The following is a 24,959-nucleotide window of genomic DNA, read 5'->3' on the forward strand; positions in this document are numbered from 1 at the left end:
GGGACAAAGTCTCGTTACAACAGGTCCAAGCAGTGGAACTTCAAAGCCTAGATACTTGTATCTGCTTACATATTCTAGAACAGATCTGACGAACTGTGCCTCTCTGTCTAGGAGGACGCCTATTGAGTATCTTTGTTTTATCAGTAGATATTATCAACCCCAGGTCCTGACACGAGGCTAGTACATGGTTAAGGATGTTTTGGGTGTTGGAGAATCCGGTGGTGAGAAACTCGTGTACAAGAGACTGTATTCATTTATAACGGCTCAAAACATACTCAACCCCTGCCAGTTTGGATTCAGGAAAAATAAAAGCACTAATGATGCAATCATAAAAATGCTAGATCTGCTTTACACAGCATTGGAAAATAAGGAATATCCACTAGGAATTTTTATTGACCTAAGAAAAGCTTTTGACACAGTAAACCACGAAATCCTACTCCACAAACTTGACAACTACGGTATAAGAGGCCATGCGCTTGCTTATTTCAAATCTTACATTACTAATAGGTATCAGTACGTCACCATTAAAGACACAGCATCAGCAACACGGCCACTTGATACTGGAGTTCCGCAGGGAAGTGTCCTTGGTCCCCTGCTCTTCCTCATATACATCAATGACCTTCCAAACGTATCCCAACACCTGAAACCCATTCTCTTTGCTGATGACACGACTTATGTCATCTCTCACCCTAATCTTGCCACCCTCAACACCATTGTGAATGAGGAGCTGATTAAAATATCGACTTGGATGACAGCCAATAAACTTACGCTTAACACTGACAAAACTTACTATATTATGTTTGGTAGCAGAGCAGGAGATGCACAAATTAACATTTAGCTTGACAACACTCTAATTACCAGAAATAATGGGGGAAAATTCCTAGGCTTATACCTTGACAACAACCTGAATTTCAGCACCCATATCCAGCATATAGCCAAAAAAGTATCCAAAACGGTTGGGATCCTCTCCAAGATACGATACTACGTGCCGCAAAATGCCCTTCTCACACTATACCACTCACTTATTTATCCATACCTCACCTATGCTATTTGTGCTTGGGGATCAACTGCAGCAACACACCTAAAGCCAATAATAACCCAACAAAAAGCTGCAGTAAGAATAATCACTAAATCCCATCCCTGGCAGCACACCCCCCCACTCTTCAAAAATCTAAACTTACATCCACACTTACTACTGTGCAATCTATATCTACAGGGCCTTAAACTCTAATATCAACCTTGACCTAAAACGCTTTCTTGATAGTTGTGACAGAACCCACAGGCATAACACCAGACACAAACATCTCTACGACATTCCCCGTGTCCGACTAAACCTTTACAAAAATTCAATGTATGTCAAAGGCCCTAAAATCTGGAATACCCTACCTGAGAACTCTAGAACTGCAGACACATTCATCACCTTCAAAACTACCATTAGAAAACATCTTATCTCCCTGATACACCCCGTCAACTAACTACACGAATACCACCTGGTGGTTCACACTTACACTCGCTCACTCATTTGACCATAAACAGAAATATTAATCTCAGTCTTAAAATAATGAATCCTGTGATACTCCAATACTGAAACTATATACTGTGCCAAAACAAAAGCATTCACATTGCTAAACTCATAAACTAGTATTTAGTCACTTAGCCATAATACCAACTTACCTCATAATTTGTAATATTTTACAATTAAGAATAAATCTAAGTATGCCCGAAATGCCTAGCCATGCTAAGCGTTCTAGTGGTACACTCTGTAATCACAATTTTACTACATGTAAACCAAACAATAACCAAATTTCTGTAAACTCAGCATTGTAATCCTTATAGAGAATAAACTTTGAATTGAATTGAATTGAATTATATCATCAGCAAAACTAATCATGTGTACGAATGGTATATAATACCGACAAGATGAGAGTAAGACACATGTGCAACATCTGGGTATCTTTATTGTAGACGTTTCGCCATCCAGTGGCTTTATCAATACAAATTCCAGGACATAACTTGAAGACAGTAGAACTATGTACAGAAGATGAGGTAATCAGTCCCTCAACCTAGGAGTAGGTGCGAACAGCACCATAGTCGTGGCCCGGTGGCCTGGTGGCTAAAGCTCCCGCTTCACACACGGAGGAGGGCCCGGGTTCGATTCCCGGCGGGTGGAAACATTTCGACACGTTTCCTTACACCTGTTGTCCTGTTCACCTAGCAGCAAATAGGTACCTGGGTGTTAGTCGACTGGTGTGGGTCGCATCCTGGGGGACAAGATTAAGGACCCCAATGGAAATAAGTTAGACAGTCCTCGATGACGCACTGACTTTCTTGGGTTATCCTGGGTGGCTAACCCTCCGGGGTTAAAAATCCGAACGAAATCTTAACCACTCCAACACTATATCCCCCCCACCAGCTTTTAACATTTCTGTCATGATCCCGTCAGTTCCAGCTGCTTTACCCCTTTCATTCTACTGCCTCACGCACCTCCCCCACATTCACATCCTGCTCTTCTTCACTCCTAAAAGATGGTATACCTCCCTGGCCAGTGCATGAAATTACTACCTCCCTTTCTTCATCGGTGGTCTGGTGGCTAAAACTCCCGCTTCACACACGGAGGGCCCGGGTTCGATTCCCGGCGGGTGGAAATTCCGACACGTTTCCTTACACCTATTGTCCTGTTCACCTAGCAGCAAATAGGTACCTGGGTGTTAGTCGACTGGTGTGGGTCGCATCCTGGGGGACAAGATTAAGGACCCCAATGGAAATAAGTTAGACAGTCCTCGATGACGCACTGACTTTCTTTGGTTATCCTGGGTGGCTAACCCTCCGGGGTTAAAAATCCGAACGAAATCTTATCTTATCTTATCTTATCTTCCTCAAAATATTCTCGCAATCTAACCAGTACCTCCATCTCCCCATCTACTAACTCCCGTACTATGTTTTTAACTGACAAATCCATTCGTTTCCTAGGGTTTCTTAACTTGTTTAACTCCAAATTTTTTTCTTGTTTTCGTTCAAATTTTTTGACAGTGCCTCTCCCACCCTATCATCTGCTCTCCTCTTGCAGTCTCTCACCACTCTCTTCACCTTTCTTTTACTCTCCATATACTCTACTCTTCTTATAACACTTCTGCTTTGTAAAAACCTCTCATAAGCTAACTTTTTGTCTCTTATCACACCCTTTACTTCATCATTCCACCAATCACTCCTCATTCCTCTTGCACCCACTCTCCTATAACCACAAACTTCTGCCCCACATCTAATACTGCATTTTTAAAACCATTCCAACCCTCTTCAACCCCCCTCCCCCACTACTCTTACTTGCACCAGCCCACCTTTCTGCCAGTAGTTGCTTATATCTCACTCGAACTTCCTCCTCCCTTAGTTTATACACTTTCATCTCCCTCTTACTTGGTGTTGCCATTTTCCTCTTGTCCCATCTACCTCTTACTCTAACTGTAGCTACAACTAAATATTGATCCGATATATCAGTTGCCCCTCTAGAAACGTGTACATCCTGGAGCCTACCCATCAACCTTTTATCCACCAATACATAATCTAACAAACTACTTTCATTACGTGTTACATCATACCCTGTATATATATATATATATATATATATATATATATATATATATATATATATATATATATATATATATATATTTTTGTGTGTGTGTGTGTGTGTGTGTGTGTGTGTGTGTGTGTGTGTGTGTGTGTGTGTGTGTGTGTGTGTGTGTGTGTAAAATTCAATTCTCTTATGAAAAACATTAATTTAAAAAAAATATTTTGTAAAATAAAAATCACCAATTTTGGAATTAATTAAAATTAGTAAAGTCTAGGGAAATTTCGTGACAATCTAAAGACTGAAATTTATCTGTTTTATAGTGATTTATGTGGCAATATTGATGCTTGTGCTGATGTTTATGTTGATCGTTGTGTTGATGTCTGTGTTGATGTTTATATAGATGATTTCACTCTGATGTAACATCTCTCCCTCCTTTATCTTACCACTTACGAAACTACAACCATCATCACAATCACCATCATAACTCCAACACTGCTATCACACAATTTACCACACACACACCTCACCACCACCACAACAATAACAACAACAACAACAACAGGGGTATGCATCGCAGAGTTTGAGTCCAGGTTCAACACAGCAGCTATCAACCCATACAACTATGACGGTAGCAAGGACTATGGTATCTTCCAGATCAACAGCATGTACTGGTGTTGGGATGGTACCAGAGGCGGGAGAAACCTTTGCGGGATACGTTGTAGAGGTGAGAGAGATATATATATATACGCACCTGTATATGAACATTTGTGTGATCTGGTTCTTGACCTGGTAGGTGAACTGTTGCTTAACCAAGTGGATGACTTTCTATTCTTGCTACAGATCTGTTGAGTGACAACCTCTCGAAAGACGTCTCCTGTGCCCTGAAGATCCTCAATGCCCAAGGATATTCAGCTTGGTGAGTAAATACATATATACATTCATTTATATATTTTTTTTTTTCAACAAGTCGGCCGTCTCCCACCGAGGCAGGGTGACCCAAAAAAAAAAAGAAAGAAAATCCCCAAAAAGAAAATACTTTCATCATCATTCAACACTTTCACCACACTCGCACATTATCACTGTTTTTGCAGAGGTGCTCAGAATACAACAGTCCAGAAGCATACACACATAAAGATACACAACATATCCCTCCAAACTGCCAATATCCCAAACCCCTCCTTTAAAGTGCAGGCATTGTACTTCCCATTTCCAGGACTCAAGTCCGACTATATGAAAATAACCGGTTTCCCTGAATCCCTTCACTAAATATTACCCTGCTCACACTCCAACAGATCGTCAGGTCCCAAGTACCATTCGTCTCCATTCACTCCTATCTAACACGCTCACGCACGCTTGCTGGAAGTCCAAGCCCCTTACCCACAAAACCTCCTTTACCCCCTCTCTCCAACCCTTTCGAGGACGACCCCTACCCCGCCTTCCTTCCCCTATAGATTTATACTTTCCATGTCATTCTACTTTGATCCATTCTCTCTAAATGACCAAACCACCTCAACAACCCCTCTTCTGCCCTCTGACTAATACTTTTATTAACTCCACACCTTCTCCTAATTTCCACACTCCGAATTTTCTGCATAATATTTACACCACACATTGCCCTTAAACAGGACATCTCCACTGCCTCCAACCGTCTCCTCGCTGCTGCATTTACCACCCAAGCTTCACACCCATATAAGAGTGTTGGTACTACTATACTTTCATACATTCCCTTCTTTGCCTCCATAGATAACGTTTTTTGACTCCACATATACCTCAACGCACCACTCACGTTTTTTCCCTCATCAATTCTATGATTAACCTCATCCTTCATAAATCCATCCGCCGACACGTCAACTCCCAAGTATCTGAAAACATTCACTTCTTCCATACTCCTCCTCCCCAATTTGATATCCAATTTTTCTTTATCTAAATCATTTGACACCCTCATCACCTTACTCTTTTCTATGTTCACTTTCAACTTTCTACCTTTACACACATTCCCAAACTCATCCACTAACCTTTGCAATTTTTCTTTAGAATCTCCCATAAGCACAGTATCATCAGCAAAAAGTAACTGTGTCAATTCCCATTTTGAATTTGATTCCCCATAATTTAATTCCACCCCTCTCCCAAACACCCTAGCATTTACTTCCTTTACAACCCCATCTATAAATATATTAAACAACCATGGTGACATTACACATCCCTGTCTAAGACCTACTTTTACCGGGAAGTAGTCTCCCTCTCTTCTACACACCCTAACCTGAGCCTCACTATCCTCATAAAAGCTCTTTACAGCATTTAATAACTTACCACCTATTCCATATACTTGCAACATCTGCCACATTGCTCCTCTATCCACTCTATCATATGCCTTTTCTAAATCCATAAATGCAATAAAAACTTCCCTATCTTTATCTAAATACTGTTCACATATATGCTTCAATGTAAACACCTGATCTACACATCCCCTACCCACTCTAAAACCTCCTTGCTCATCCGCAATCCTACATTCTGTCTTACCTCTAATTCTTTCAATTATAACCCTACCGTACACTTTTCCTGGTATACTCAGTAATCTTATTCCTCTATAATTTTTAGTCTCTTTTGTCCCCTTTCCCTTTATATAAAGGGACTATACATGCTCTCTGCCAATCCCTAGGTACCTTCCCCTCTTTCATACATTTATTAAACAAAAGTACCAACCACTCCAACACTATATCCCCCCTTACTTTTAACATTTCTGTCATGATCCCATCAGTTCCAGCTGCTTTACCCCCTTTCATTTTACGTAATGCCTCACGTACCTCCCCCACACTTACATTCTGCTCTTCTTCACTCCTAAAAGATGGTATACCTCCCTGACCAGTGCATGAAATTACTGCCTCTGTTTCTTCCTTAACATTTAAAAGTTCCTCAAAATATTCTCGCCATCTACCCAATACCTCCATCTCCCCATCTACTAACTCCCCTACTCTGTTTTTAACTGACAAATCCATATTTTCCCTAGGCTTTCTTAACTTGTTTAACTCACTCCAAAATTTTTTCTTATTTTCATTAAAATTTCTTGACAGTGCCTCTCCCACTCTATCATCTGCTCTCCTTTTGCACTCTCTCACCACTCTCTTTACCTTTCTTTTACTCTCCATATACTCTGCTCTTCTTGTAACACTTCTGCTTTGTAAAAACCTCTCATAAGCTACCTTTTTCTCTTTTATCACACCCTTTACTTCATCATTCCACCAATCACTCCTCTTTCCTCCTGCCCCCATCCTCCTATAACCACAAACTTCTGCCCCACATTCTAATACTGCATTTTTAAAACTATTCCAACCCTCTTCAACCCCCCCACTACTCATCTTTGCACTAGCCCACCTTTCTGCCAATAGTCGCTTATATCTCACCCGAACTTCCTCCTCCCTTAGTTTATACACTTTCACCTCCCTCTTACTTGTTGTTGCCACCTTCCTCTTTTCCCATCTACCTCTTACTCTAACTGTAGCTACAACTAAATAATGATCCGATATATCAGTTGCCCCTCTATAAACATGTACATCCTGGAGCCTACCCATCAACCTTTTATCCACCAATACATAATCTAATAAACTACTTTCATTACGTGCTACATCATACCTTGTATATTTATTTATCCTCTTTTTCATAAAATATGTATTACTTATTACCAAATTTCTTTCTACACATAGCTCAATTAAAGGCTCCCCATTTACATTTACCCCTGGCACCCCAAATTTACCTACTACTCCTTCCATAACATTTTTACCCACTTTAGCATTGAAATCCCCAACCACCATTACTCTCACACTTGATTCAAAACTCCCCACGCATTCACTCAACATTTCCCAAAATCTCTCTCTCTCCTCTACACTTCTCTCTTCTCCAGGTGCATACACGCTTATTATAACCCACTTTTCACATCCAATCTTTATTTTACTCCACATAATCCTTGAATTAATACATTTATAGTCCCTCTTTTCCTGCCATAGCTTATCCTTCAACATTATTGCTACTCCTTCTTTAGCTCTAACTCTATTTGAAACCCCTGACCTAATCCCATTTATTCCTCTCCACTGAAACTCTCCCACCCCCTTCAGCTTTGTTTCACTTAAAGCCAGGACATCCAGCTTCTTCTCATTCATAACATCCACAATCATCTCTTTCTTATCATCTGCACAACATCCACGCACATTCAGACTTCCCACTTTGACAATTTTCTTCTTCTTATTCTTTTTAGTAATCTTTACAGGAAAAGGAGTTACTAGCCCATTGTTCCCGGTATTTTAGTTGACTTTTACAACACGCACCTAAAGGCAGTTCCTGATCAGCCGGGCTGTGGCTCGTACGTTGGTTTGCGTGCAGCCAGCAGCAACAGCCTGGTTGATCAGGCGCTGATCCACCAGGAGGCCTGGTCACAGACCGGGCCGCGGGGGCGTTGACCCCCGAAACTCTCTCCAGGTAAACTCCAGGTAAACGCATGGCTTACGGAGGAAAGATTCTTATTCCACTTCCCCATGGATATAAAAGGAAAATTAATAAGACCAAGAACTATTAAGATAAAATCAAAGAAAACTCAGATGAGTGTGTATAAATAAACGTGTACATGTATGTGTAGTGTGACCTAAGTGTAAGTAGAAGTAGCAAGACATGCCTGTAATCTTGCATATTTATGAGACAGACAAAAGACATCAGCAATCCTACCATCATGTAAAACAATCACAGGCTTCGTTTTACACTCACTTGGCAGGACGGTAGTACCTCCCTGGGTGGTTGCTGTCTACCAACCTACTACCTGGCAGATTCCCACCAAGGAAGGGTGGCCCGAAAAAGAAAAACTTTCACCATCATTCACTCCATCACTGTCTTGCCAGAAGGGTGCTTTACACTGCAGTTTTTAAACTGCAACATTAACACCTCTCCTTCAGAGTGCAGGCACTGTACTTCCCATCTCCAGGACTCAAGTCCGGCCTGCCGGTTTCCCTGAATCCCTTCATAAATGTTACTTTGCTCACACTCCAACAGCACGTCAAGTATTAAAAACAATTTGTCTCTATTCACTCCTATCAAACACGCTCACGCATGCCCGCTGGAAGTCCAAGCCCTTCGCACACAAAACCTCCTTTACCCCCTCCCTCCAAATTTTCCTAGGCAGACCCCTACCCCGCCTTCCTTCCACTACAGACTGATACACTCTTGAAGTCACTCTGTTTCGCTCCATTCTCTCTACATGTCCGAACCACCTCAATAACCCTTCCACAGCCCTCTGGACAACAGTTTTGGCAATCCCGCACCTCCTCCTAACTTCCAAACTACGAATTCTCTGCAATATATTCACACCACACATTGCCCTCAGACATGACATCTCCACTGCCTCCAGCCTTCTCCTCGCTGAGACATTCATCACCCATGCTTCACAACCATATAAGAGCGTTGGGAAAACTATACTCTCATACATTTCTTGGGTAGCTTTATGTAGAGACCATGAAGTCCAAATTGATTAGCTACCGCCCTGCTGCTAAAACACTTGTGTTTGGTAATTATAGGGGTGGCTAGGCGGACAGCTACACAAATCCAAAAAATCTGAGGGTCGAAGTAAGTGCCAATGAGGAATTAGGGACAGGCAAAAGTGGTATAAACCTTGGTAATAAATACCGACAAGTTGGTTTAGAAAGACACGTAAGCAAACACTACAACATATTTATTAGAAAACGTTTCGGTCCTGGGACCTTGATCACTTCTAACATACAGAGGTAGAAAGACATTATATATATAGGCGGAGAGTGAGATGTGACGCACGTGACCTGAGGAATGTCATAAGAACATAAGAATGGAGGAACACTGTAGAAGGCCTACTGGCCCATGCGAGGCAGGTCCTTATCAAAACAACCTCTACCTATGATGAGGACGGGTAGACGATGAAATCATGTGACTCCTGTGTTGTTGGGTTGGTGCTGCTTAAGTATCATGTATGCCAATGTTTTTGAAATTTTGTAGTTTCCAGTGTTGCGTTCTATAGTGTCGGTGACGGCGATTAGTGAGGCTTCTAGGCACCGTCGGCGTCTGAGGTCTGGTTCGGTGAGAACGAGTTGTGCCTCGTTCCAGTTCATCAAATGCCCCGTGGATAAAATTTTGTAGTTTCCAGTGGAACGAGGAACGAGGCACAACTCGTTCTCACCGAACCAGACCTCAGACGCCGACGGTGCCTAGAAGCCTCACTAATCGCCGTCACCGACACTATAGAACGCAACACTGGAAACTACAAAATTTCAAGAACATTGGCATACATGATACTTAAGCAGCACCAACCCAACAACACAGGAGTCACATGATTTCATCGTCTACCCGTCCTCATCATAGGTAGAGGTTGTTTTGATAAGGACCTGCCTCGCATGGGCCAGTAGGCCTTCTACAGTGTTCCTCCATTCTTATGTTCTTATGACATTCCTCAGGTCACGTGCGTCACATCTCACTCTCCGCCTATATATATAATGTCTTTCTACCTCTGTATGTTAGAAGTGATCAAGGTCCCAGGACCGAAACGTTTTCTAATAAATATGTTATAGTGTTTGCTTACGTGTCTTTCTAAACCAACTTGTCGGTATTTATTACCAAGGTTTATACCACTTTTGCCTGTCCCTAATTCCTCATTGGCACTTACCTCGACCCTCAGATTTTTTGGATTTGTGTAGCTGTCCGCCTAGCCACCCCTATAATTACCGAACACAAGTGTTTTAGCAGCAGGGCGGTAGCTAATCAATTTGGACTTCATGGTCTCGTCGGCCATACATCGGAAGGGAAGTATGCTAGACATGAAGAGGTCAGTGATATCAAGCGAAGTCTCACCACAACACGATGTCCAGCAGATTAGAAGCCTCAGGTACTGAGATCGATGAGATCTGATGGAGTCACCACACTACCCTGGGAAGATGGTATGTAGATTAAATCTGCACTGGCTGACACTGGCCTACAATACAGTGGACCCTCGACTAACGCTATTAATCCGTTCCTGAGAGCTCATCGTTAGTCAAAATAATCGTTAGTCAAGTTAATTTTCCCCATAAGAAATAATGGAAATCAAATTAATCCGTGCAAGACACCCAAAAGTATTGAAAAAAAAATTTTAACACATGAAATATTAATTTTAATACACACAAACTGAAGAAGACATGCACAGCTACATGACACTTACCTTTATTGAAGATCTGGTGATGATTGATGGGATGGGAAGAGGGAAGTGTGTTGATGGTCTTAGTGTTTAGAAGGGGAATCCCCTTCCATTAGGACTTCAGGTGGCAAGTCCTTTTACGGGGTTACTTCCCTTCTTTTAATGCCACTAGGACCAGCTTGAGAGTCACTGGACCTCTGTCGCACAACATATCTGCCCATAGAGGCCTGTACCTCCCGTTCCTTTATGACATTCCTAACGTGTTTCACAACATTGTCAGTGTCACCATTAAACACTTGTTCAGGTTTCAGTCCTTCACTGTCTATGTACTCCTTGAATTCCTGCACATATTTTTCAGCTGCTTTTTGGTCCAAACTGGCAGCCTCACCATGCCTTATCACACTATGTATGCCACTACGATTCTTAAATCTCTCAAACCAACCTTTGCTGGCCTTAAATTCACTCACATCACCACTAGTTGCTGGCATTTTTCTAATTAAATTGTCATGCAACTTCCTAGCCTTTTCACATATGATCGCTTGAGAGATGCTATCTCCTATCTGTTTTTCGTTTATCCATACCAATAACAGTCTCTCAACATCTTCTATCACTTGCGATCTCAGTTTCGAAAACATAGTTGCACCTTTGGCAAGAACAGCTTCCTTGATTGCCGTTTTCTTGGCCACAATAGTAGCGATGGTTGATTGGAGTTTTGTGTACAGCCTGGCCAGCTCGGAGACATGCACTCCACTTTCATACTTAGCAATGATCTCTTTCTTCATATCCATAGTAATTCTCACCCTTTTTGCTGTAGGGTTGGCACTAGAAGCTTTCTTGGGGCCCATGGTGACTTATTTTGCAGGTGCAATCACTAAAAAGGCTGTGATAATATGAAATGTTCCGATTGTATGCTTGGAAGCAACCGCGGTGGCTGGCTGGCTTGTAAACACTGGCCAGAAGTGGATGCGTCTCAGACGGAAGGAATAGTGTTGATCTAGTATTTTAGCGCTAATCGAGGCAAAATTTTTGCGATAAAATGTATCGCTAGTCAGATTTATCGTTAATTGATGCCATCGCTGGTCGAGGGTCCACTGTACTTTGAAACTAAAGGGAGTGGTGCTGCCAGTTTCAGGAAAACCCAGATCAACAAATACAGTGGGCTGGCACCATTCTATAACTTGGTCCCAATAGGACCGGCATTCCTCGGAACATGGGAAAAGTATTCTCTCAGAGTCCTTAAGAGATGGATGACACACTCATCATATAATCCAAGGACCCTAATGAGACTCATTGCTGCAATCCAGAGAGGAAATGCCTACAGTATTCTGGGCACATGACCCACCGCCAGGGAGCTGGATGAAGGATTTGAAATGTAGGCTCTGATGCCATGTTTTCCTTCTCAATGTATCATTGTTTTAAAATATTTTGTTTTCCAATAAAGTTGAAACAGCATATAGAGGATGGTACGAGAAGAAAATACTCAAGCAGTTCCAGAGAGAAACCTCCTGTGCTTTCTCTGAAGTACGTTCAATTTCTTCTCTTAGGATGTGGGTCCCCAGTCAGTTACAGAGGTGGTACCTACCTATATGTAAGAGGGGCTATAAAAAAAAAGTGCCTAGGTGTCAGCCAAGTGGCTTGGTGGTAAAAGCTCTTGCTTCACACGGTGGATGTCCGAGTTCGATTCCCGGCGAGAGTTGAAACAGTGGGCGTGTTCCCTTACACCAGTTGTCTATGTTCACCCATCAGTATAAAATGGGTACCTGGGTGTTAGTCGACTGGTGTGGGTCACATCCCGGGACGAAATTGATCGAATTTGCCCGAATTGCTCTGCATAACAAACGGCTTCTAAATAGTATACATTGCACATGTACTTCTAAAAATAAAGATATTATTATTATTATTATTATTTTATTTTTAAGTACTCTTGGTCAGCTACAACGATCCCAGCGCCTCTGCTACTTCTCGAAATATTTTTGGAAGTCTTCTTTCCTAACGACGTCTAATGTAGTCTGCGATTCTGCTTGACTCTCCTCAACTTCGTTAGAATGCCACCTCTTGAGAGCCATTTTTATTTCTGGGAAGAGAAAGAAGTCACAGGGGAGTAGGGAGGGGGGGGGGGAATTACGGCCTTATTTTTGGCCAAAAAACGATGGTCTTTCTGGTCTTGAGTAAGGAAGCTGGGCACAAATTTCGCAGCCACTCTCTTCATATTCAGATCTCCAGACAAAATGTTTAGACACGACCCATCAGAAATTCTGACAGCTGTTGCAGTGTTCTTAATACTCTGACGATGATCTTCGTGAAGAGTCTTTCTCAGTATTTCAATGTTGGTGTTCGTTTTTTTTAAGTTGGTGGCCGACCAGAAAGTTTATCATCTTCAACTGACATTCATGCTGTTTTGAATCATGAAAACTAATTAAAATGCTGGAGTATACCTGGAGAGAGTTCCGGGGGTCAACGCCCCCTCGACCCGTTCTGTGACCAGGCCTCATGGTGGATCAGAACCTGATCAACCACGCTGTTACTGCTGGCCGCACGTAATCCAACGTACGAACCACATCCCGGCTGGTCAGGTACTGAATTTAGGTGCCTGTCCAGTGCCTGCTTAAAGACAGTCAGGGGTCCGTAGCTTAGTCGCCAAATGCTTGCTGAAACATCTTGTGAGTTACACTTTTCGTTTCACTCAGAAACAGAATTTGCACACAATTTTACACACAATGTTCTTCCTTTTAAAGATTCCATTCTGTTATACAGAAAATCGTAACAACGCTCTGGCAACACGTTAAAAAAAATCCAATATAACCTGAACAGAATGACCGACCGCACTGACACTTGCCAAACTTCTTAATGAAGGAGTGTACTGTGTAGTGTGAATTATGCTGCATCTGTATTTCACCCAGGAAACACGCAGAAATTCAAACTGTGTTTTAGTAAAGCCCATCAATAGTAAAAGTTTGACTCCAATCAGAAAAGGCATTCTTGAGGAATTGATCTGGTTCCAAGGATTTTCATATTTTTTTAGGTATTTAGTAAAATTGTAAATTTGCTACTAAAGAAAAAACAAATGTCACTATTTATTCAATAAAATTGACAAGTCGGAACTTATGGCACCTACTGTTGAAGAAACCAAGACAGTGGTGAGAATTTGAAGCCGATCAGATAAGTCATTCTCCAGTTGCGGAACAGATTCCAAAGATTAGAGGTTTTTATATATTTTATTTTGCATAAAAAAATGTCATCAGGCAAACGAACATTAATATGTACTATCCTGGTCATAAGACGCAAACTAAAATATATATTTAAAGTGTTTTTTACACAACATCGTCAGATCTGGTGGCCTGGTGGCTAAAACTCCCGCTTCACACACGGAGGGCCCGGGTTCGATTCCCGGCGGGTGGAAATTCCGACACGTTTCCTTACACCTGTTGTCCTGTTCACCTAGCAGCAAATAGGTACCTGGGTGTTAGTCGACTGGTGTGGGTCGCATCCTGGGGGACAAGATTAAGGACCCCAATGGAAATAAGTTAGACAGTCCTCGATGACGCACTGACTTTCTTGGGTTATCCTGGGTGGCTAACCCTCCGGGGTTAAAAATCCGAACGAAATCTTATCTTATCTTACACTTTTTCGAATTCCACTCTGCATCTTCGTGGTATTTTTCCTGAACTTTTTTGAACGTATGAAGCTCCACCGCTGAGGATTTTGTCAGTTATCGAACCATTGCTGGATGTTGGAAGTTTGATCCTCTTCACCGTACAAAAGTGTTGAAGATTTGAAGTTGATTGAATTAGGCTTTTCTGAGTTATGGGTTAAATAAAATAGAGAAATGGCAAGAAGAGAGAAAAAAATAAAAAAAAATCTGGCATCCTCATAAATGTACCCCTCGGAAATACTATTAATAATAATAATAATAATAATAATAATAATAATGTAAAGTAAAAGGACACAAGTGCAACTAATGTGACATTTATTGTGGCAACGTTTCGCTCTCCAGGAGCTTTATCAAGCCATTACAAACAATACATGGACACAGAGGGTATATAAAGGCTCAGAGTGAGGTGAATACTAGTGAGGTACCATTTCGATGTTCACTAGTGGTAGTAGTAGTAGTAGTAGTAGTGGTAGTGACAAAAGTAATACAATATGGTAGAGCAATTAATTCGTACATGAGTAAAAGGATATAAAAGCTATTACTTGGGTAACATAAAAATAGGTTGGACAAATATAAACTGGAATGAGGCAGCTTGTTTCAGTGGAGCATACCGAATTTGTAGTCCTGAGTTTCTTGACGAGGAATGTACTTACATTCACCAAACATTCACTGAGTTACAATTTCCTTCTTTTTTCATCAAAGACTGCAAGAAAAGAGCTCTTCAGATCATCAATTCTCCACGCATCAACACCGCTCCCAACAAAGTTATAATTCTTCCCAACAGCCAGGTTGCACTAAACGTCTCAAAAGTACTTTCACAAGCTAACACCAGAGTCGCCATCGCTTCTACCACTTCAATAAAGGATCTAATCAGGACAAAACCCAAGCACCACGAACCAGTCAATGCAGGAGTTTACACTATACCCTGTGGAGGCTGTGACAAGATCTACGTAGGTGAAACAGCAAGAAACCTCGACACCCGCCTCAATGAACACATATACGCATGTAGGAACGACAACTTAAACAACGCCTGTGTACAACACCGAAATTCCACCAATCATCTTATGAAATTCAGAGACGCCCAATTAGTGATAAAAGAAACTAATTTCCGCACACGCAAGTGCCTTGAATCAGCACTGATCGCTGTTTCGAATACAATTAAACAAAACAACGGCAGCTTCACCATCTCCGAAGTCTTAGCAAGAATCCTCCTGAAAACAGTAAACCCTGCCATCACATAGTCTCTCCTGTTATACTACACAAAGTACAGAGAGTGAACACTGAAACAAGCTGCCTCATTCCAGTTTATATTTGTCCAACCTATTTTTATGTTACCCAAGTAATAGCTTTTATATCCTTTTACTCATGTACGAATTAATTGCTCTACCATATTGTATTACTTTTGTCACTACCACTACTACTACTACTACTACTACTACCACTAGTGAACATCGATATGGTACCTCACTAGTATTCACCTCACTCTGAGCCTTTATATACCCTCTGTGTCCATGTATTGTTTGTAATGGCTTGATAAAGCTCCTGGAGAGCGAAACGTTGCCACAATAAAATGTCACATTAGTTGCACTTGTGTCCTTTTACTTTACATATTGTCGGTAATTCTACCAACTTTATTACAATAATAATAATAATAATAATAAAAATAATAATAATAATAATAATAATAATAATAATAATAATAAAAATAATAATAATAATAATAATATAATAATAATATAATATAATATATAATAATAATAATAATAATAATAATAATAATAATAATAATAAAAATAATAATAATAATAATATAATAATAATAATAATATAATAATAATATAATATAATATACAATAATAATAATAATAATAATAATAATAATAATAATAATAGTCTGGTATTTTTTCCATTTTTTTGTCTTCCAATATTTTATTTTTGTATTATAATTTTGACAGTAGTAAATGTTTGGAGGTCATACGGCGGATGGAGCGTGTGATGTAATCTTATATTTATGGAAAGCAGGAGATAACTCCAGTTACTTGGATCAAGTGCCCTTCTCCTCTCCCACTAAGAGCATGTTGCATTTCATCTTGCAACAGCAAAGCAAGATAGGACAAGCGATATTTGACCAAGGATAACATAATAAAATTAAACTGATTTATTTCTAATGGAGTCCTTACGAAATATATAACTATAGATGTATTGATTTCAGTGTGTATACTCCATGAATGTATATACTCCATGAATGTATATACACTGAGAGATATAATGTATATCTGTCGGTGCCTAACCTCCTAATTAACAATGATCAAATAATAATTAAGGTAAAGTTTAATGTTATTTCCGTTGACATTTATGTAACGATTATTCTTTCTGTCTGTACAGGGTTGCCTACAACAACAAATGCCGTTATCGTAACCTTGATGTATACATGGCAGAGTGCTGGGGTGCTTCTGGAAGAGGATACAATAATCTGTAAAGGGATGGTGCTGAAGAGACTCTTCTGTGTCTAACATGGCGAAGCTTCCCATTGGACCTGAGGTTTACACTCTCCACCAGTTCGTTTACATCACTGCTACCACTTCCAGCTACCCCAGACCCACTGATTTTTCAACCCCTGTACTTTTAGTTACAGCATGAGGGAGTAATTCCAGGAGGTCTGGTCTGGAACCGAGGGCCGGTGAACCCAGGACACGACATGTTAGATACAGGTGACTTTCTTATAACCCACAAGATGTGCATTATTATAATGAACCACGTCAGTAACTTATTGTACAAGTACAGGTATGTTAATATCGAATGATAGCGGTAATAAGGCACACATATACAATATATTTATTGAGAAATTTTCGCCACTAGTAGTTATAAGGAGTGATAAAAACACCAATGGAAATAAATGGTATAAAATACCGACACAGTGGAAATATAAATACATAAACAGTATAATGTGATCCTTTATTGACAACGTTCCGCCCACACAGTGAGCTTTATCAAGTCACAAACAGATCTGTTTGTGACTTGATAAAGCTCACCATGTGGGCGAAACGTTGTCAGTAAAAGATCACATTATACTGCTTATGTGTTCATATTTCCAAAACCACCAAGTGCGAAACGTTTTTTTCAATAAATGTCCTGACTGTGGATGTGTGTATCTGATTGGCACAGTTAATATCTTATTAAACAAACATACGACCCTGGGAACAAAACTGCCCATGTCGTCTAGTATCTCTGTTAGTTAACAGTGTGTGTCTTTAAGCACTGGTGCTGTTACTTGCTATCTCAGTGATGCTTAACTTTAATAACAGCAATGTTAACAGTTATAGTTATTAATATAAACACAGTGGCAAAGGCTAAGAATGCAATAAAGTCAAAACATATAAATTGACAATGTTTGGTTTCAATATAAATATTTATTCAGTCTTAGAGTGAGGAAGTTAACATACTTCTCTTGTATTTAAGTACTAATAATATAACTTAATTGTCAGTGGAAACTGAAAATATAATGATATAGCAAAGGATGTATTAATAAATAGTGACATTATTTACATGATCTGTCTTTTGTTTGGCCCAAGATATGAGTAAATATAAATTATCTTACCAATCTAAAGTATTTCCCAACTTGTCACATTACAGGGAAGCACTAAGCCAGTAAGAGTTATTCAACACCTTGGGTAACAAGAGTAAACACAAACAAACACACACACAATCACAAACGCACAGAATAACACACACACACAAACACACTGAGCTTCCAATACATAGCAGAGTTGCAAGTGGAGAGGGAAGCAAAAAGGACAGGACGAATGAAGCCAAACTACAAGAGAAGGGACTAAACAGGCATAAAGAATTTCCTGCACGGGGTTCAGTGGGACAGAGAACTGGCAGGGAAGTCAGTAAATGAGATGATGGAATATGTGACAACAATATCCAAGGAAGCTGAGGAGAGGTTTGTACCTAAGGGTAACAGGAATAACGAGAAAATCAGGATGAGCTCTTGGTTCACCAGAAGGTGTAGAGAGCCAGAAATGAGTATGCACAGATAAGAACGGAGGCCCAACTACAATACGACAATGACATAGCAGCAAAAGCCAAATCTGACCAGAAGCTGTTGTACAGCCACATTAGGAGGCAAACAACAGTCAAGGACCAGGTAATCAGGATGAGGAAGGAAGGACGGGAGATCACAAGAAATGACCGCGAAGTATGTGAGGAACTCAAAATGAGATTCAAAGAAGTGTTCACAGAGGAGACAGAAGAGTGTTTAGAAAGACGGAGAGATGGGGTACACCATCAAGTGTTGTTCACAATGCATACAACTGAGGAAGAAGTGAAGAGGCTGCTAAGCGAGCTAGATACCTCAAAGACAATGGGGCCGGATAACATCTCTCCATGGCTTCTGAGAGAGGGAGCAGAGGCACTTTGTGTACCTCTAACAACAATCTTCAACACATCTATCGAAACAGGGCGACTACCTGATGTATGGAAGACCGCAGATGTAGTCCCAATTTTTAAAAATGAAGACAGACACGAAGCATTAAACTACAGACCAGTGTCACTGGCCTGTATAGTGTGCAAATTCATGGAGAAGATCATCAGGAGAAAAGTGGAGGAGCACCTAGAAGGGAATGAGCTTATCAGTGATAACCAGCACGGTTTCAGGGACGGGAAATCCTGAGTGATTAACCTACTGGAGTTCTATGACAGGGTGACAACAGTAAGACAAGAGAGAGAGAGAGAGAGAGAGAGAGAGAGAGAGGGGTGAGTAGATTGCATTTTCTTGGAATGTAAGAAGGCGTTTGACATAGCTCCACACAAGAGATTAGTGCAAAAGCTGGAGGACCAAGCAGGGATAACAAGGAAGGTACTGCAATGGATCAGGGAATACCTGTAAGGAAGATAACAGCGAATCATGGTACGTGGCGAGGTATCAGAGTGGGAGCCTGCGGGGTTCCACAGGGGTCAGTCGAAGGACCGGTGCTGTTTCTGGTATTTGTGAACATGATATAAGGAATAGACTCAGAAGTGACCCTGTTTACAGATGATGTGAAGTTGATGAGAACAATTCAATCGGACGAAGAACAGGGAAAACTACAAAAGGATCTGGAGACTGCAGGCCTGGTCCATAAACTGGCTCCTGGAGTTCAACCCCACCAAGTGCAAAGTCATGAAGACTGGGGAAGGGCAAAGAAAACCGCAGACGGAATTCAGTCTAGAGGGCCAGAGACTACAAACCTCGCTCAAGGAAAAGGATCTTGGTGTGAGTATAACACCGGGCACATGTGAGGCGCACGTCAACCAAATAACTGCTGCAGCGTACAGGCGCCTAGCAAACCAAAGAACAGCATTCGGACATCTCAATAAGGAATCGTTCCGAACCCTGTACATACCTGGAGTTTACCTGGAGAGAGTTCTGGGGGTCAACGCCCCCGCGGCCCGGTCTGTGACCAGGCCTCCTGGTGGATCAGAGCCTGATCAACCAGGCTGTTGCTGCTGGCTGCACGCAAACCAACGTACGAGCCACAGCCCGGCTGATCAGGAACTGACTTTAGGTGCTTGTCCAGTGCCAGCTTGAAGACTGCCAGGGGTCTGTTGGTAATCCCCCTTATGTGTGCTGGGAGGCAGTTGAACAGTCTTGGGCCCCTGACACTTATTGTATGGTCTCTTAACGTGCTAGTGACACCCCTGCTTTTCATTGGGGGGATGGTGCATCGTCTGCCAAGTCTTTTGCTTTCGTAGTGAGTGATTTTCGTGTGCAAGTTCGGTACTAGTCCCTCTAGGATTTTCCAGGTGTATATAATCATGTATCTCTCCCTCCTGCGTTCCAGGGAATACAGGTTTAGGAACCTCAAGCGCTCCCAATAATTGAGGTGTTTTATCTCCGTTATGCGCGCCGTGAAAGTTCTCTGTACATTTTCTAGGTCGGCAATTTCACCTGCCTTGAAAGGTGCTGTTAGTGTGCAGCAATATTCCAGCCTAGATAGAACAAGTGACCTGAAGAGTGTCATCATGGGCTTGGCCTCCCTAGTTTTGAAGGTTCTTATTATCCATCCTGTCATTTTTCTAGCAGATGCGATTGATACAATGTTATGGTCCTTGAAGGTGAGATCCTCCGACATGATCACTCCCAGGTCTTTGACGTTGGTGTTTCGCTCTATTTTGTGGCCAGAATTTGTTTTGTACTCTGATGAAGATTTAATTTCCTCATGTTTACCATATCTGAGTAATTGAAATTTCTCATCGTTGAACTTCATATTGTTTTCTGCAGCCCACTGAAAGATTTGGTTGATGTCCGCCTGGAGCTTTGCAGTGTCTGCAATGGAAGACACTGTCATGCAGCTTCGGGTGTCATCTGCAAAGGAAGACACGGTGCTGTGGCTGACATCCTTGTCTATGTCGGATATGAGGATGAGGAACAAGATAGGAGCGAGTACTGTGCCTTGTGGAACAGAGCTTTTCACCGTAGCTGCCTCGGACTTTACTCTGTTGACGACTACTCTCTGTGTTCTGTTAGTGAGGAAATTATAGATCCATCGACCGACTTTTCCTGTTATTCCTTTAGCACGCATTTTGTGCGCTATTACGCCATGGTCACACTTGTCGAAGGCTTTTGCAAAGTCTGTATATATTACATCTGCATTCTTTTTGTCTTCTAGTGCATTGAGGACCTTGTCGTAGTGATCCAATAGTTGAGACAGACAGGAGCGACCTGTTCTAAACCCATGTTGCCCTGGGTTGTGTAACTGATGGGTTTCTAGATGGGTGGTGATCTTGCTTCTTAGGACCCTTTCAAAGATTTTTATGATATGGGATGTTAGTGCTATTGGTCTGCAGTTCTTTGCTGTTGCTTTACTGCCCCCTTTGTGGAGTGGGGCTATGTCTGTTGTTTTTAGTAACTGTGGGACGACCCCCGTGTCCATGCTCCCTCTCCATAGGATGGAAAAGGCTCGTGATAGGGGCTTCTTGCAGTTCTTGATGAACACAGAGTTCCATGAGTCTGGCCCTGGGGCAGAGTGCATGGGCATGTCATTTATCGCCTGTTCGAAGTCATTTGGCGTCAGGATAACATCGGATAGGGTTGTGTTAATCAAGTTTTGTGGCTCTCTCATAAAAAAATCATTTTGATCTTCGACTCTCAGTCTGGTTAGCGGCTTGCTAAAAACTGAGTCATATTGGGACTTGAGTAGCTCACTCATTTCCTTGCTGTCATCTGTGTAGGATCCATCTTGTTTAAGTAGGGGCCCAATACTGGACGTTGTTTTCGATTTTGATTTGGCATAGGAGAAGAAATACTTTGGGTTTCTTTCGATTTCATTTATGGCTTTTAGTTCTTCCCGCGATTCCTGCCTCCTAATGGATTCTTTTAGCTTAAGTTCAATGCTTGCTATTTCTCTGACCAGTGTCTCCCTACGCATTTCAGATATATTGACCTCTTTTAGCCGCTCTGTTATTCTTTTCCGTCGCCTGTAAAGGGAGCGCCTGTCTCTTTCTATTTTACATCTACTCCTCCTTTTTCTTAGAGGAATAAGCCTTGTGCATACATCGAGTGCCACCGAGTTAATCTGTTCTAGGCATAAGTTGGGGTCTGTGTTGCTTAGTATATCTTCCCAGCTTATATCGGTTAGGACTTGGTTTACTTGGTCCCACTTTATGTTTTTGTTATTGAAGTTGAATTTGGTGAATGCTCCCTCGTGACTAATCTCATTATGTCGGTCTGGGGCTCCGCGCATACATGACTGAACCTCAATTATGTTGTGATCTGAGTATATTGTTTTTGATATGGTGACATTTCTTATCAGATCATCATTGTTAGTGAAGATGAGGTCTAGTGTATTCTCCAGTCTAGTAGGCTCTATTATTTGCTGGTTTAAATTAAATTTTGTGCAGAGATTTAAAAGCTCGTGTGAGTGTGAGTTTTCATCAGAGCTGCCTCCTGGTGTTATTACTGCAACAATATTATTTGCTATATTCCTCCATTTTAGGTGCCTTAAGTTGAAATATCCCAGGAGCAAGATGTTGGGTGCAGGAGCTGGAAGATTTTCCAGACAGTGGTCAATTTTTAACAGCTGTTCCTGGAATTGCTGGGATGTTGCATCCGGAGGCTTGTAGACTACCACAATGACTAGGTTTTGGTTCTCGACCTTTACTGCTAAAACTTCCACTACATCATTTGAGGCATTTAGCAGTTCTGTGCAAACAAGTGACTCTGCAATGTACAGGCCAACCCCCCCCCCCTTTTGCCTGTTCACTCTGTCACATCTGTATAGGTTGTAACCTGGGATCCATATTTCGTTGTCCAAGTGATCCTTTATGTGGGTCTCAGTGAAAGCCGCAAACATTGCCTTTGCCTCTGCAAGCAGTCCACGGATGAAAGGTATTTTGTTGTTTGTTGCTGGCTTTAGACCCTGTATATTTGCCAAGAAGAATGTTATCGGACTGGTGTTATTGTTGGCCTATATTGGAGTAAGCAGCACCAGTTTGGAACCCACACATAAAGAAATTAGAGAAGTGCAAAGATTCGCAACAAGACTAGTTCCAGAGCTCAGGGGACTGTCCTACTAAGAAAGGTTGAGGGAAATCAGACTAACGACACTGGAGGACAGGAAGGTCAGGGGAGACATGATAATGACATACAAAATACTGCATGGAATAGATAAGGTGGACAGACAGGATTTTCTAGAGAAGGGACACAGAAACAAGGAGTCACAATTGGAAGCTGAAGATTCAGACGAATCACATGGATGTTAGGAAGTATTTCTTCAGTCATAGAGTCGTCAGAAAGTGGAATAGCCTAGCAAGTGATGTAGTGGAGGCAGGATCCATACATAGCTTTAAGACGAGGTATGACAAAGCTCATGAAGCAGAGAGAGAGAGAGAGAGAGAGAGAGAGAGAGAGAGAGAGAGAGAGAGAGAGAGAGAGAGAGAGAGAGAGAGAGAGAGAGAGAGAGAGAGAGAGAGTGAGAGAGAGGACCTAGTAGACAGAGCCTCATGGAAATTTAATAGCGAGGAGCAGAAAAAACAGTATCGGTGATCAGATACTGATTTGATTACCAAGGAAAAGCCAAGTCATCCGAGGTCAATCACTGTGCCAATCATTCCTATCACTTCCTCTTAAGATTTTGTTAGTAGCATTCTTGTATCATGTATCCCCTTGTTCTCTTCCCGAAGGTCGTCAGGTTTAGTTCCTTCAACCTTCCCTCAATATGGATTCTACTCAGTTCTGGAACAATTTCGTTTGCTATCCTTTTGAATTTTTCTCCTTCTCGAAAACGCACGATCTTGCATTTGCTTGGGTTAAACTTGAGAATCCACTTCTTGGAGCACATCTACAGTCTGTTGAGGTCGCTGGAGTTTATCACAGTCTTCTGTTTTTATTCTCACTACCTTTTCATAGCAAACAATGACCCATAGGAACCAGTTCCCTCTGGTAGGTAATTCAATCAGTGTTATGACCACTAATAATAAATGTTTCTAACACTGATCCTTACAGAACCCCACTCGTTACTCTCTCCCATTCGGATGTCTCATCCCTTACTGTTACTCACTGCCTTTTGTCACTTAGGTCCTCTCTTATCCACAACATCACTCTGTCTTTTAGCTCAGCTTATTCCTTTATTTCTTTGAACTAATCTCTAGTGTGGTACTATAACAAATGTTAATTCTACAGAAAAAGCAAACAGAATCCCCAAACCTTAACTTTCTTTATTACGGTGACACTGTCACAGAAATTCAGCAGGTCTTAAGACAGGATTTTCCATACCTAAATCTATGTTGGTTGTCAATAAAAAAGTTAAAGATACTGGTTTGTCATTCTGAGCCTCATGTTAGTCCCATTTTCTATATACTGGAACTATATTTTCCATTTTCCAGTTTTCTGACAGCTATGCCGACTGGAGAGATCCAATATCTCCAATCATGTTATCTCAGGAAAAAGAAAGCTGGTTGGTACTCCCTGTGGAAACGATTAATGGAAAAATATATTGATAACCAAGAGAGGAAGAGTCAAAGACTACTACCATTAGCAACAACACTAGGACTTCATCCCCCTGGCTACTACCATTAGCAGCAATACTAGGACTTCGTCCCCTGGCTACTACCATTAGCAGCAATACTAGGACTTCGTCCCCTGGCTACTACCATTAGCAGCTACACTAGGGCTTCATCCCCTTGGATACTACCATTAACATCAAAACTAGGCCTTCATCCCTTGGATACTACCATTAGCAGCAACTCTAGGACTTCATTCCCTGTCTACTACTACCAGCAGCAACATTAGGACTTTGTCCCCTGACTTCTACCATGAGCAGTAACACTACGACTTCATCACCTAGATACTACAATTAGCAGCAACACTAGAACATCATCCCCCTGGAAACTACCATTAGCAACAACACTAGGACTTCATCCTTTGGATACTATCATTAGAAGCAACAATAGGACGTCATCCCCCTGGAAACTACCATTAGCAACAACACTAGGACTTCATCCTTTGGATACTATCATTAGAAGCAATACTAGGACGTCATCCTTCTGGAAACTACCATTAGCAACAACACTAGGACTTC

The 24,959-nt window shown here is 41.4% G+C and overlaps 1 protein-coding gene across 2 annotated transcripts in view; it reads left to right on the top strand.

The window, feature by feature from the left end:
* LOC128698112 (lysozyme C-like) overlaps positions 1–17,952 on the top strand; it is an 80,743-nt gene extending 62,791 nt beyond the window's left edge. For both annotated transcript variants that reach the window (XM_053790231.2, XM_070097654.1), the window contains 3 exons: positions 4,131–4,292; positions 4,409–4,484; positions 16,783–17,952. In XM_053790231.2, the coding sequence (XP_053646206.2) occupies positions 4,131–4,292; positions 4,409–4,484; positions 16,783–16,876 (332 nt within the window). In that variant the 3' untranslated portion in view covers positions 16,877–17,952. The remainder of the gene's footprint in view (positions 1–4,130; positions 4,293–4,408; positions 4,485–16,782) is intronic.
* Positions 17,953–24,959: the final 7,007 nt, after the last annotated feature.

The sequence above is a fragment of the Cherax quadricarinatus genome, chromosome 58 (genome assembly GCF_038502225.1).
Source record: "Cherax quadricarinatus isolate ZL_2023a chromosome 58, ASM3850222v1, whole genome shotgun sequence".
Taxonomy (NCBI): Eukaryota; Metazoa; Arthropoda; class Malacostraca; order Decapoda; family Parastacidae; genus Cherax; species Cherax quadricarinatus.